General features: G+C 46.1%; 1 protein-coding gene across 2 annotated transcripts in view; it reads right to left on the reverse strand.

Moving 5' to 3' along the window:
- Positions 1-14,820, reverse strand: part of LOC139051405 (arylsulfatase B-like) — a 170,507-nt gene that overhangs the window by 112,031 nt on the left and 43,656 nt on the right. For both annotated transcript variants that reach the window (XM_070528426.1, XM_070528425.1), the window contains one exon: positions 5,275-5,368. In XM_070528426.1, coding sequence (XP_070384527.1) covers positions 5,275-5,368 — 94 coding nt within the window. The remainder of the gene's footprint in view (positions 1-5,274; positions 5,369-14,820) is intronic.

Raw genomic sequence — 14,820 nt, forward strand, 5'->3', positions numbered from 1 at the left:
AACCACTGGTTATTTTTGTCGGTATTTATAAGGATAGTCGGAATATATATGTTTTTTTAAGTTTAGCATAGTGTTTTTCTATAATTCCCAATTAGCGTTGACCAAGCGAGTAGAGTAAGACTGTCGAAAATCTTCGTAGAAGAGTGCAAGTTCGCGGTTAAATGCGTCGAAGTTAGCTTTCTTTTAATCAGTGATTAATTTTTGCGTTTGGGCTTTCTTTTTTAATGGCAATGAAATGCCGATATGAAGTACGTGGTCGCTAAAGCTAGGGAGCGAAGTCAATTTTTTTATGTTTTCCGGGCTAGATGTTATTAAGAGATCCAGGGTGTTGTCACCCCTAGTTGGGCATGTTATTGCTTGGTGGAGGTTAAAGTATAGTGTTAATTCAAGAAACTGTTTGGGTTCACTACAGTGTGTTCGGTTGGGTACTGAAAGTAGTGGCGAATCGATGCTGGGATGATTAAAGTCTCCAAAAGGAAGATAGGTGTAGCGGGCATATCTTTTCTATTCTCATATCTATTCAACCTTATTCAGCAGTTTTAGTATAAACAATGCTAACAGAGCTATTCAGGGCGAATAATTGTGCTTACATTCGTGTTATTTGCCCGGTCAGATAAACAAACACAACAATGGCCGCGGCATGACTGTGATTTGACGTGCAGACTTCAAGCGGTGCCTTTCAAGCGAGCCCTCAACTGCTGTTATTTCATCACAAGACTCGTCATGCTCGATGGTGGCTGGCCAATAGAGTATTGTTGGCCTTCTGGCATTGGCATTATTCATCTCAACAAGCTGGAAAAAACAGTAGGGGGCAGCACAACTACCTGAAAGCAGGCCGCCTAATAGGGGCATGTTGCTCTGCATTGCTCTTATTTGTTCAAGTGGCTTGATGAAATGAATGACTGTGCAGTGCAGTAAACCGAGCTGACAGTGTGTTTTTGTTTTTGCTTGGCTGCATGTAATAAGCCTTAAGGGGCTTGTAAAGCTTGACAATGGCTCCAACGCGAGTGCTATTGTTTTCCCTTCGACATGCAGGCTGCGAACAGTGGCTGTCAATTTCGAATTGACTGCTGCTGTTTCACATACGATGGCTACGCATGACTGCGCTTTGAAATGCAGACTGCTAAAGGTGTCTTTGAAACGTGCCCCGACTACTGTTATTTCATCACAGGGCCCATCATGCTCGATGGTGGCTGCCCAATAGAGTATTTCGGGTGTTCTGACATTGGCATTATTCATCTCAACAGGCTGAAAAACAGCAGGGGCAGCACAACTACCTGGAAGAAGGCCGCCTAATAGGGGCATGTTGCTCTGTATTGCTCTTATTTATTCAAGTGGCTTGATGAAAATAAATGACTCCGCGGTGGAGTAAACTGAGCTCACGGTGTGTGTTTGTTAATGCTTGGCTGCATGTATTAGCCTGTAGGGGCTTGTAAAGCTTGACAATGGCTCTAACATGACTGTTATTGTTTTCCTTTCGACATGCAGGCGGCCAATTTCGCCTCGGCAGCTGCTACTTCACCATAGGGCCCGTCAACTCGAGAATGGCTGCCCTAATGAGCACATTTGGCCTCACTAAGTCAATGATGTTTTATAACTGTTCTCTTATTCACATTATTTACCTGTATCAGATAACCACAGAAACAATGCGACCACATGAATGGCCTTTCGCGTACAGGGTTTCTAAGAGTGGCTCTCAATTTCGCGTTGACTACTGCTTTTTCGTGTCAAGCTGGATGTGGATGCCATAAAGAGCATTTCGGGCCCCACATAGTTATTCAGAGTTATTGATTGTATTCGCCTTCTGATTTGCCAGCATTTAAGTACGTTCCCATGCCAATTTTTATATTCAGCACATTCTGTCAAGACGTTACTTTTTCTTAATTGAGCTTCCATTAAAAGGAATATGTCGCCAAATGAACTGCTGATTTGTTTGAGAGGTAACGTTGAATGCTTGGCTGCGCGATGCCATTTTTCCCCTTTGCCCACACGAGCTCGATAGCAATAAATACACAGTGGTACGGCGGGAGCGTGAACACAATGCAACCGGCCCTTTCAGCTGCAATGTCTTAGTACTAGCTCAGAAAGCGTGGCTTTACAGATGCTACCAACTCAAGCAGCTGCTTTTTCACCATCCTTTCGCTGTAGGTTTGCGCCACTCCTGTATTTTTTACTTCTTCCAAGCTGTCGTCGGCGATTTCTCTTCTCACCGGGAAAAATAAGGTGCATGGTCCAAAACCATGACGCTACTAGCAGGCAACTTCTGCAGAACATCATTAAACCACCCCTCGAAGCGACTGCCGTCCATCTCTTTGTGGTAGTCGCCTGTTTTTTGGCCTCGGAACACATCTTAGCAGCCGCTGACGAAGCCATCCTCACTGCCGATGTGCGTCACAATCAGGCGCTGGCCTGTTTCATAAGGTTGTTTCAGACATGTCCACAGGCCATTTGCTCGAGTGTATTGATGGCCACGCTTCTGTACCATGGTGTCTGTCCACACGATTGACCGAGTGTGTCCCGCCGTCACCCATGTCTCTTCCAGGTAAAATATCTTTCAGCCTTCCACCCAGTAGCGCTCCACGTCACGAAGGTAGCGATTCCGCCATTCAGCTATGTCATCCCGGTCAATAAGCAGCGAATTGCGGCTCATCTTCTCGTGCTTGAATCCGATCTGGACAAGCAGGCGCCGCACAGTACACAACTTCAGTGATGGGAGATCCATACGCTTCGAGAACTCGTTAGTTATCTTCTCGACCATCGGTATCTCGCTGCGGCGAAAGAAATAGTGCACACATGACCTTAGCACGCACAACGTGATGTTGTCATATTTCGCGCTGCGTCTTCATTTCCCCGCATTTCGTGGGCGCTTTCGCGAGGGCGTCGACACTTTTCCACCCAAAATATGCGACGCTTCCACCTCTCTCCTCACCTTGAACACTGTGCTTTCGCTGGCACCGAGCATCTCGACGACAAACTTGGTAGTGGCCTCCACGCTGTGTTCAGGCTCCCTGTTACGCCAATACGTGTAACAGCGGATGATCAAGGTGCGTGAATCGCTGTTCAGGATGTCGTCCCTCTTGAGCTTTTCGAGGCTCCTTGGTGGTGTTGACATCGAAACGACACAAGGCTCGTTCGGCAACAAAGAATTGCATTCCGACGTCACCTTGCTGGGCCCCATGTCGGAGAACTCGCACGGAATGCATTGCGCGAATTGGCGGTTATTGCAGGCGTGCAAAAAAAAAGTCAAATGGAAAAAAATTTTGTGAGAACACAAAACAAACAAATATAAATCTTACGCTAACTTAAGCCAAGGGTATTTATTTAAAACGATGAATGAAGTATTTTTGTACCTTTCCTGCCTCGAGTATGCACGCCCCAGGTTTGCAATGGTTGTGATGAATGTATTGTTTTAATAAGTACTTGTTCAATAGCAAATGATTCATTTTTAGCTCGGAAAAGGAGTAATAAATGTGCCGTGTACATGTAAACAAGCGCATGAGCCTTGCAGAGCTGCTCTTTCGACTATTGTCACTTGCAATGAAGCAAATAAGCTGAAGACGCGCATCATTCTAGAAGGCAAGGGGCTGTTTTTTTTTTTTTGTCGCGATCTGTCATGTGTTGTCGCATTCCAATCACGAGAGCTCTACCAAACCAGTCATCAAAATACAAAATCTTCATTGCTGCCTAGAAGTGCGTGTTTTAGAAGCACGGGTTTTTGAGCGGGACTATTTTAGTCGCAGAGGCAATCGGCTGTCGCGCTTCGGTCATCTGGGCGGGCCGTCCCCTTTTTTCTAAAGTTGTACCCACTATAGGTCAAATAATCACAGGAAACCCTGATCATGCGAAGGAAATTCATAGAAGAATAAAAATGGGTTGGATCGCATAGGGCAGACATTGTCAGCTCCTGACTGGAAGCTTACCATTATCATTGAAGAGGAAAGTGTACAATCAGTGCATTTTACCAGGTCTGGCATATGGGGCAGAGATTTGGAGACTGACAAAGAAACTTGAGAACAAGTTGAGGACCGCGCAAAGACAGATGGAACGAAGATTGCTGGAATAGTTCTGCGGAAACCCGAAGATTGCTATGCATAACCTTAAGAGACAGAAAGAGAGCGGTTTGGATCAGAGAGCAAATGGGTAAAGACGATATTCTTATTGACATCAATGGAAAAAAATGAAGCTAGGCAGGTCATTTATTGCGCCGTTTAGATAACCGTTGGACCATTAGGGTTACAGAATAGGTACAAAGTGAAGGGAAACGCAGTCGAGGACGGCAGAAGACTATAGGTGGTGCGATAAAATTAGGAAATTCGCGGGTGCAAGTTGGAATTGGTTGGCGCAGGGCAGGGGCAACTGGGGATCGTAAGGAGACGCCTTCGGGCTGCAGTGATCACAAAACAGGGTGATGATGATGATTATTATGAGCTTATCAAATGGTTGTTATTTTGTTTCAGGGTGGTTACGATAAGTTTGTGGTCTGATACCCCTTGTTCGACGCAGTTTTCAAGCTGAAACGATCCTTGCGATAAAAACAGTAAGTCAAGTAGTGACTGACAGGACCCTTGAACTTGTGTTGGCTGGGTAACACTCTGTAATAAGTCGTACTTCAACATTGTTTCTAACATCCTTTCAGCATGCAACTTATCTAAAGACCCCGGAATTCTATCATCCCAGTCCACGCCAGGTAAATTAAGATCACCTACTAATATTATTTTACTTCTGCTGTTTGCGACATTTGATAAGTGGTCGTCGAGTCTATCAAAGACCTCCCCTGATCTTCCCGGAGGCAGGCGTCCCTGGGCGTCTGTACATCAAAGAATCCACAGACGCAAAGTTCATGGTGAATTGACTACTACGTCATTTCTGGAAGCCTCTCTTCTCTTTCTGGAAGCGCCAACGCACTACTTGACCTGCCTCCCCCCAAATCTAATCATATATAAACACCGACTACATATCGGCCCGGAATTAGGGAACTGGTGGTGGTAGCGGATATGCGGGAGCAGCGTCTATGAACCCTTGCTCACTTTTGCAGTGGCCAGCGTAATTTAAAATATGCGCCATTTACCTGGTTTTAGTAGGCACCACATGTGGAATTCGTGATTTACATTTATACATACTCTTTGCCATTTCCTGGCTTCACTCGTTAATAACGTCGTGCATCAAATTTGCTGGAAGGTGTTCTTATGAACAATGCTGGCGTAAGAACGTTTTATGAGCATATGCCAAAGAAATAAGCATAGCTAAAAATATATAAAGAGGTAGGTAACTCACCACATCGTCGGCTAAAATAAATACGATGTGCGGAGGAGTCTTGGTAGCAAGGACAGGTATCAGCGCCACAGAAACATAGAAGATGAGTGCCAACCTGAAAAAAAGTCACAGAGGTGCCTTTACGAATGCAAGACCTACAGAAGTGAGCAGCCCTGTCTAGAGGGCGCCGCCGGGGCTCTGTGGAGCAAGGCAGCGCCATCTAACGTTAGCATCTCGGTTCGTTAGATGATCACTGCACATACGCAGGAAGAAGAGCCGGGTGCTTACTCATCACTTCCGTGTCCAGTTCACTCCTTGTGCGTCTGCTTCCCGCCGCATGCCTATGCGGCTTTGTTATGACGTTGCCATGACGAACAGCGCAATGCCGTGGCGTGTAACGCGCGTTACAAGACGGCCAGACAAGCATGCGCGAGTGATGGCTGGTGACCGCGCGTTTTATTAAAGCGAAAGCTTTACTGGCCACAAACTTGCGATTTCACCATGACGGTGCTCTGAGGAGGCACATGACGTCACAACGCGCGCCTCGCTGCGGATATTTCTCTCTCGCTCGCTCCCTAGTGACTACTGCGCATGCGCCACTAGTAGCACCGAGCCACAGGTATTCTGCCGCTGCGCAGCACCGCGCCTTTTATCCGCCGCCGTTTGGTATGACGTCACACCATGTTCGTCATAGTTGCGCTCGCCTCCCCTCGCTTCGCCAGCTGCGTCGCATACCTGATAACATGTCGGAGGGCTGAAAAGGAGAGCTCGCGTGCGCCGCAACCACAGTTGAGGCGGCAGTTTGGACGGCGACAATTTTGATAAGCAGGAGGAGGCCTGCAATCAGCATGGGAAAGAGATGAAGAGGCAACGAATCGCCTAGGAAACAGACGGATAGCGCGACGAATGAATGGCTAAACGCCGCAACATAGCTAGACAACCAGACTAACCTGGACTTGCAATCAAGATTAACCAAGGCTAACCATGCTAAGCCTTAGCTTTCACTACGTATATCTTGGCATAGCCGAGCTAAGCCACTGCCGATTTTCGGGATAGGAATTGTCTGAACATTCCAGGCGCATTTCTGCAGTCCTCGTCGCCTTCGTCACCGCGCGCCGTGTGCTGTGCATGGTAAACCTACCTGGCAGCGAAACTGCCATAGAAATCAATACGTTCAAACATGGACATTTATAAAACTCCTTGATAATTTTAATGTAGCGCCAATCTTTGAACCCTGCCGCCACGGCGCGACATCCCTGCCTCCTCCTCGCCCCTTGCGCGTCCTGTCCGCGGGAACTGGTTTTGCGCCCGTTTTTCTGCACGACGGTTAGTCTCCCTGCAGTAGCCCACGGAAACGCGTGGATTTGTGTTTGGCTTACGTTTTTCTGACTCGTTGGCGCCATTTTTCTCATCTGCGCTAGCTCGGCGCAGCGAATGTTGCACGCTGTGTTCCCTGAGGCGTTGTGCTAGTGCTATGCCGTTAGCGTATATAACTTCCGCAGGAAGCCTGAAGAAGGCTATGCAGCTTTTATGATACCACAAGGAAAGCGTGACGGCTTGTGCAAAAAGCAGTGGCTGCACAACCTTACCTGAAAAAACTTTGATCCGACAAAGAACAGCGTTGTTTGAGACGTAAGGCGCCTTTCTTGTTGTATGTGTCAAAGCGTCCTATATTGCTGCATTTTTTAAATTCTTCCGACCTGTTCATCACCGTTTTTCCTACCACAATTCGTACGTTGCATGAAAAACGGGTTGTCTTCAGTATGCTGAATATTCTGCTCGGACTCCATCGCCCCACGTTGTCACATGTTCCTCACTAGGAAATGCAGCGCTATAGGTTCTGCTTTCCGCTATTAACAATTATGGGCCAGGATGCAGTCTTTCGATGGCAATTGCTGTGACTGCTGGGATCCGTTGCCTATTTCACTGAAAATTTAAATAGCGATTTTTAAAGAAGGTTCTTTTTCAGGGTATTTCGATGTGTGCATCATCCACTTAAACAGTGAATGCAAGCTCTTAACAAATTCATCATCATCATCATCATCATCATCATCATCAGCCTAGTTACGTCCACTGCAGGGCAAAGGCCGCTCCAATACTTCTCCAACAACCCCGGTCATGTACTAATTGTGGCCATGTTGTCCCTGCAAACTTCTTAATCTCATCCGCCCACCTAACTTTCTGCCGCCCCCTGCTACGCTTCCCTTCCCTTGGGATCCAGTCCGTAACCCTTAATGACCATCGGTTATCTTCCCTCCTCATTACATGTCCTGCCCATGCCCATTTCTTTTGTTTGATTTCAAATATATGTCATTAACTCGCGTTTGTTCCCTCACCCAATCTGCTCTTTTCTTATCCCTTAACGTTACACCTATCATTCTTCTTTCCATAGCTCGTTGCGTCGTCCTCAACTTGAGGAGAACCCTTTTCGTAAGCCTCCACGTTTCTGCCCCGTAGGTGAGTACTGGTAAGACACAGCTATTATATACTTTTCTCTTGAGAGATAATGGCAACCTGCTCTTCATGATCTGATAATGCCTGCCAAACGCACCCCAGCCCATTCTTATTCTTCTGATTATTTCCGTCTCATGATCCGGATGCGCCGTCACTACCTGCCCTAAGTAGATGTATTCCCTTACGACTTCCAGTGCCTCACTGCCTATTGTAAATTGCTGCTCTTTTCCGAGACTGTTAAACATTACTATAGTTTTCTGCAGATTAATTTTTAGACCCACTCTTCTGCTTTGCCTCTCCAGGTCAGTGAACATGCATTGCAATTGGTCCCCTGAGTTACTAAGCAAGGCAATATCATCAGCGAATCGCAAGTTACTCAGGTATTCTCAATTAACTTTTATCCCCAATTCTTCCCAATCCAGGTCACTGAATACTTCCTATAAACACGCTGTGAATAGCATTGGAGAGATCGTATCTCCCTGCCTGACGCCTTTCTTTATTGGGATTTTGTTGCTTGCTTTACGGAGGACTATGGTGGCTGTGGAGCCGCTATATATATCTTTCAGTATTTTTGCATACGGCTCGTCTACACCCTGATTCCGTAATGCCTCCATGACTGCTGAGGTTTCGACAGAATCAAACGCTTTCTCGTAATCAATGAAAGCTATATATAAGGGTTGGTTATATTCCGCACATTTCTCTATCACCTGATTATAGTGTGAATGTGATCTATTGTTGAGTAGCCTTTACGGAATCCTGCCTGGTCCTTTGCTTGACAGAAGTCTAAGGTCTTCCTGATTCTATTTGCGATTACCTTAGTAAATAGTTTGTAGGCAACGGACAGTAAGCTGAGCGGTCTATAATTTTTCAAATCTTTGGCGTCCCCTTTCTTATGGATTAGGATTATGTTAGCGTTCTTCCAAGATTCCGGTACGCTCGAGGTCATGAGGCATTGCGTATACAGAGTGGCCAGTTTCCCTAGAACAATCTGTCCACCATCTTTCAACAAATCTGCTGTTACCTGATCCTCCCCAGCTGCCTTCACCCTTTACATATCTCCCAAGGCTTTCTTTACTTCTTCCGTCGTTACCTTTGGGATTTCGAATTCCTCTCGACTATTTTCTCTTCCATTATCATCGTGGGTGCCGCTAGTACTGTATAAATCTCTATAGAACTCCTCAGCCACTTTAACTATCTCATCCATATTAGTAATGATACTGCCGGCTTTCTCTCTTAACGCATACATCTCATTCTTGCCAATTCCTAGTTTCTTCACTGTTTTTAGGCTTCCACCTTTCCTGAGAGCATGTTCAATTCTATCCATATTATACTTCCTTATGTCAGCTGTCTTACGCTTGTTGATTAACTTCGAAAGTTCTGCCAGTTCTATTCTAGCTGTAGGGTTAAAAGCTTTCATACATTGGCGTTTCTTGATCAGATCTTTCATCCCCTGCGATAGTTTGCTGGTATCCTGCCTAACGGAGTTACCACCGACTTACATTGCACACTCCTTCATGATGCCCAGAAGATTGTCGTTCATTGCTTCAACACTAAGGTCCTTTTCCTGAGTTAACGCCGAATACCTGTTCTGTAGCTTGATCTGGAATTCCTTTACTTTCCCTCTTACCGCTAACTCATTAATCGGCTTCTTACGTACCAGTTTCTTCCGTTCCCTCCTCAGGTCTAGGCTAATTCGAGTTCTTACCATCCTGTGGTCGCTGCAGCGCACCTTGCCGAGCACGTCTACATCTGGTATGATGCCAGGGTTAGCGCAGAGTATCAAGTCTATTTCATTTCTAGTCTCGCCGTTCGCGTTCCTCCACGTCCACTTTCGGCTATCCCGCTTGCGGAAGAAGGTATTCACTATCCTCATATTATTCTGTTCCGCAAACTCTACTAATAACTCTCCCCTGCTATTCCTAGTGCCTATGCCATATTCCCCCACTGCCTTGTCTCCAGCCTGCTTCTTGCCTACCTTAGCATTAAAGTCGCCCATTAGAATAGTGTATTTAGTTTTCACTCTACCCATCGCCGATTTCAGGTCTTCATAGAAGCTTTCGACTTCCTGGTCATCATGACTGGATGTAGGGGCGTAGACCTGTACAATCTTCATTTTGTACCTCTTATTAAGTTTCACAACAAGACCTGCCACCCTCTCGTTAATGCTATAGAATTCCTGTATGTTACCAGCTATTTTCTTATTAATCAGGGATCCGACTCCTAGTTCTCTTCTCTCCGCTAAGCCTCGGTAGCAGAAGACCTGCGCGCTTTTTAACACTGTATATGCTTCTTTTGGCCTCCTAACTTCACTGAGCCCAATTATACCCCATTTACTGCCCTCTAATTCCTCTACTATCACTGCTACACTCGCCTCACTAGATAACGTTCTAGCGTTAAACGTTCCCAGGTTCATTTACGACAAATTAACGGCAATTTTACCAGTACTCTTGCGAATGATGACGGCTAGCTAGTCCACATTGGATTTTTTTTTTCATTTCTTCAATTTACTTTTAATTGTGCTGCCACGCACGCGTGCTGGAGTGAAGATTATTTGGTTTTCTCACGGATACAGGCAATGTGCAGGGAGCGTTCACACGATAGCTCACGCTTGCTGGCACCAGAATTGTGCAACCGTTCTCTTCAGTTTAGAGACCACAGCGCAAACGGTACGTTCACATTGAAAAGACAAACACACGGATGGACGATGCACTCGCGACGAGTTCGTTATAAGAAGGCACGCTGAATATGACTGCGGAGCACATGCGCGCACAGGCAAGAAAACAAACAGCCAAACATAGAGGGATGTGGCACAAGCAATACTAGATCAGATGCACGAAGTAAAGTATCTCATCATGTAGCAGAAAAAAAAATGAATAGAGTATAGGACTCGCCTTAAAGCTCCTTTTACGTCAGTACGCCCCATTCAAACAAACTTTCTCAAAGCGTTACCTTCAGCAATCTCGACGCTGGTATCACCATTTCACGAAAATTTGTGCACCACTGGGGTGTACAGCTGTCCCAAAATCATGCCCTTCCATCGAATGCTGCGGCCCGTCCATGGAACCCATGTACAAAAAGTATGGCGTGTGCAGTGCGCACAGCCGGTGCGCTACTATAATCGAGGAAGAAAGCGCCGCGTAGAGTGTCGCTACTTTCAAATTATCAAGGGCTTTAGGCGTTCATGGGGCTGAACGACATCTGCGTGGTGGAGGAACAGTTTCAGGGGATCAAAGGTAGTGTGATGCCATAACCGTTAAAAAGCAAAAGTGACGTACCTTTAGTTGTAAATGCGCAAAATTTGTATTCGTGCCCCGTCATTGGAGCTGTATTTTGATATGCCCCGCAATTTGACTTGATTTGACTCAAAACAATGCAGCAAGACGTCCATCACACCGATGTCAAAATCCCGCCCATGCATATAATAATGTTTATTTGCACGCCAAAGAAAGCTTTCGGTGATGTATGCTGGTGGCACTGTCTGAAGCTAACCCCGTCGGCCAGCGCAGTCGCAGGAAGGTGGCTAAAGTAAACACTTCTCTGGTGGTCGTAACTCACTACGTTTGGCTGAACACGTCGAACGACGATGAAACACAGCCGCAAACGCTGCGTCACTAGAATTCAGACACACGTATCAAGCAAAGCAACGTAATGTGTAAGGGGGGCGTAAAGTAGAATGAGAACTTTATGAGCGTGCCTTTCTGCAAACTCCAAGAGTGTATCGCATTGTAATTGGTCACGACGTGAACTCTGCCTTCCATAGGAGGCGCTCGAAAAGGGCCACTTATTGTTAATGACAAAGGAAAATAGAGTTTTCTTTTCTTTTTTCACATCACGTATGTATCCGTGATTAGGAATTTTGTTGTCGTTGAATGAAACAAAAGTATGTCTTGTTTTATTAAAAGAACGGCTTTTATGGCGAAGGCCCTAATTGCCCCATGGGTTGAAAAATCTGAAAAATCCTTTGGCCGGCCTTATAAGAGAACTGACCGTCCGGCGCTATGGCACCTAAATTCAATGGCACCAAAATTGACAGTGCCACCCAGGACCATTTGTGGGATTCAAACCCCCTCCCTTTGGTGGGAGGCGAATCCGCGACCTTCGGTGTTATTTACAGCACATATAATTAAGGTGCAGCTAATTAAAGACTTCATACCACGACCCTTAGAGGGAACCGAAGCCAGGACTGTCGTTGATAATTGAGGCACACTAAATTAAGCTGCAGTTAATTGATGCACTCGTACACACGACCTTTGGTGGGAGTTGAACCGATGACCTTCGGTGATAATTAGGGCACATTTAATTAAGATACAGTATAATGAGGCACTCCTATCCGTGACCTTTGATGGGAGTCGAACCTGCAACCATTGGTGGAATACGAACCTATGACTTTCAGTGTTTATTAGGGCGCATTTAATTAGTACATAGGAACTCGAACCCAAGGAACTCGAACCCACGACCTGAGGTGGGAGCTGAACTCACGACCTTCGGTGCTAATTAAGGTACACTTAACTAGGCACTCGTATCCACGACATTTGGTGCGAGTCGAATCCGCGACCATTGGCGGAAGTCGAACCCACAAATTTTGGTGTTGATTAAGGCACAGGTGATTAACATATAAGGAACTCGAACCCACGACATCTGGTGAGAGCCGGACCCACAGCTTTCGGGGATAATTCAGGCATAGTTAATTAGCGTTCAGTTCATTAAGACACTCGTACCCGTGACCTTTGGTGGGAGTCCAACCCTCAACTTTTGGTAAGACCAACATTCAATGACGCAAGAACTTACGCTGCCACCATTGATGGTCGAACCCACGACCATTGGTGGGGGCCGCGCCCACGACGTTTGGTGTTAATTACGGCGAATTTGAGGCGCAGTTAATTAAGATAGAATTCATTAAGGCACTCGAACCAAAGACCTTTGGTGGGAGTCGAACCCTCCGCCTTTTACCTTCGATCGTTTACGCATCTGCCGCGTTGCCGCACTTAAAGAACACAACACATCGATAAAATCCACAAGCTTTCCTCGTCTAGCTATGCACTGCAGAAACTTCAGAAACTGCAGCAACGCTAGGTGTAAGCTACAGTTAAGCGACACAAAGATTATTTTTAGAAACAAAGATACAGAAACCCGTGAAATAGTAGAGGCATATTATATTGGAAAAAGGGGTAGTGATTGCGTCAGTCAGACAACCATTAAGCTGCACGATAAACAGTATGCGTATCTAGATAGACAAAGATTACTATAGAATTTGGTGGGTCTGAAGTATTGGCGCTGGTGTCATTAGTGTCTCATTTTTTTTTTTTTTTGCTGCGCTTACGCATGAAAACTGCAACAACTTTATAAATGTTTTTCTGTCCATCAATAAATTTATTTGAGAGTAACTAGCGCCGTCCTGTCTACTTCACTGTCTGCGTTCCCGTCCTATGTGCGCTTCAATCAAATTTAAAACATGAACTTCAACAAACTAGCCCAACTCGCCATCTTATTGCGTACCCTTAAGTGCAACTTCGGTGATTTTTCGACCATGTCAAGGTAATAGAATATTTAAGTTTCGCAGACCATCCTGTCACGCTTCTGATATTAAAATTGTTTCACAAATTCGAAAATAATGTTAAATAAGCAAGAAAGCACAAAAACGAAACCGAAACCTCACTACGCAGCCGAGCGAGCCTCTTTGTATGGCGTCATGGGTGTCTCCACCAGGGAAGGCGTGCTAGGCATGCCGGTCTCGCCCGCTGGCAGCGAAGAGGAGACGCTCGGCTGAATAGTGACCGCGCCAGATTTACGGGTGAAAACGTTAGCTGCTCCATCTCTTCGGATCAGTCAAATATCGACAGGTAGGATTCTGATGAATTCGATAGCCACAAATCGCCGTTCGCATTCGACCTGCCATCACGAGAGCTAGCACCCATGCCCTGCATATCTTGCTGCAACATGAGGTCCAAGGGTAGCCCAAACCACTGATTTTACACGTGCTGCTTGGTATTTAAGGTGTTACACCCGTTCTCAGAGAAACGCTTCGCATGCTCATTGTAAGATGTGGAACATGATTTTCCGCGTTTGTATCTCGCAAAAATGCCGCTGCCGGCCCATAATACCGAACTGTGCATTTGTTTACATCGATCGGCATGTGCAGCGACCACTCGTCGTTCGCTTGATATATAATACTAGCCGCTCATCGTTGACATCAAATAATGTCAGCACATATCAAAACAGGCAGATTTTGTGCATGTAAGCACCGTTGCATCACTCTGAATCGCGCTGATATGAGTGACCCCTCACCTTCAGAAACAGTGAGCAGGAGCCTGTAGTACCGGAGCCTTATGCTGTCTACCTATTATTCTTCGTATTCTCTTCATGCGCACAATATGTTTTGTAAAGTGGAAATCGATGAAGATTTTGCTCGTGTGGTCGCTCGCTTAGAGAGCGCGTAGTTTTTATGTGAAAACGCTGATGCCAGTATAGACACCGTTACTAGCTGAACGAAGCGGTTGCTTACGCTGCTGTATCGAAGGGGCCTACGCTCGCTTCTTTATCTTGTAAATAAATGTTATCTATCGTCCAAATTGTGATGGAGGTGTGGGGTAAGCCAGCTACTACCTAGTGCCACGTGAGGGACAGCGGCTGCCAATGACGGAAGCCCAAGAATACAAGCTTCGCCGCAGCCGTCGATTTGTGGGCTTGGCACCACTACCCCAAGACATGCGCTCCAACGGAGACACCCAGCGACTGTCCGCGAGGGTGTCTCCTTACCACTACAGGAAGCTGCGGAACTTCACAGGAAAACACGGCGACGACCTGGATCAGTGCATGAGCCGATCCAATGGTTCGAATGCAGATAGCCAGTTGTCTAACGAGGAGTATTCCTTGATTTCACTGCGTTGGTATGGTTTGCAAATCATGAATACACCTTGAAAACCTGGAAACTATTTGTGGAGTAAATTACGAAATGCTTTGGAGACCGAGAAACGAAGAAGAAACGTGCGGAGCAGACGCTGCCGCTGAGGGCTCAAGTCACCGGGGAGACTCGCAAAATGTACATCGAAGAGATACTGAAGTTCTGCAAGTCGGTGGACGTCCACTTGGTGAAGAAGAAAAGGTGGCCATATT

This window comes from Dermacentor albipictus, unplaced genomic scaffold, assembly GCF_038994185.2.
Source record: "Dermacentor albipictus isolate Rhodes 1998 colony unplaced genomic scaffold, USDA_Dalb.pri_finalv2 scaffold_11, whole genome shotgun sequence".
Classification (NCBI taxonomy): domain Eukaryota; kingdom Metazoa; phylum Arthropoda; class Arachnida; order Ixodida; family Ixodidae; genus Dermacentor; species Dermacentor albipictus.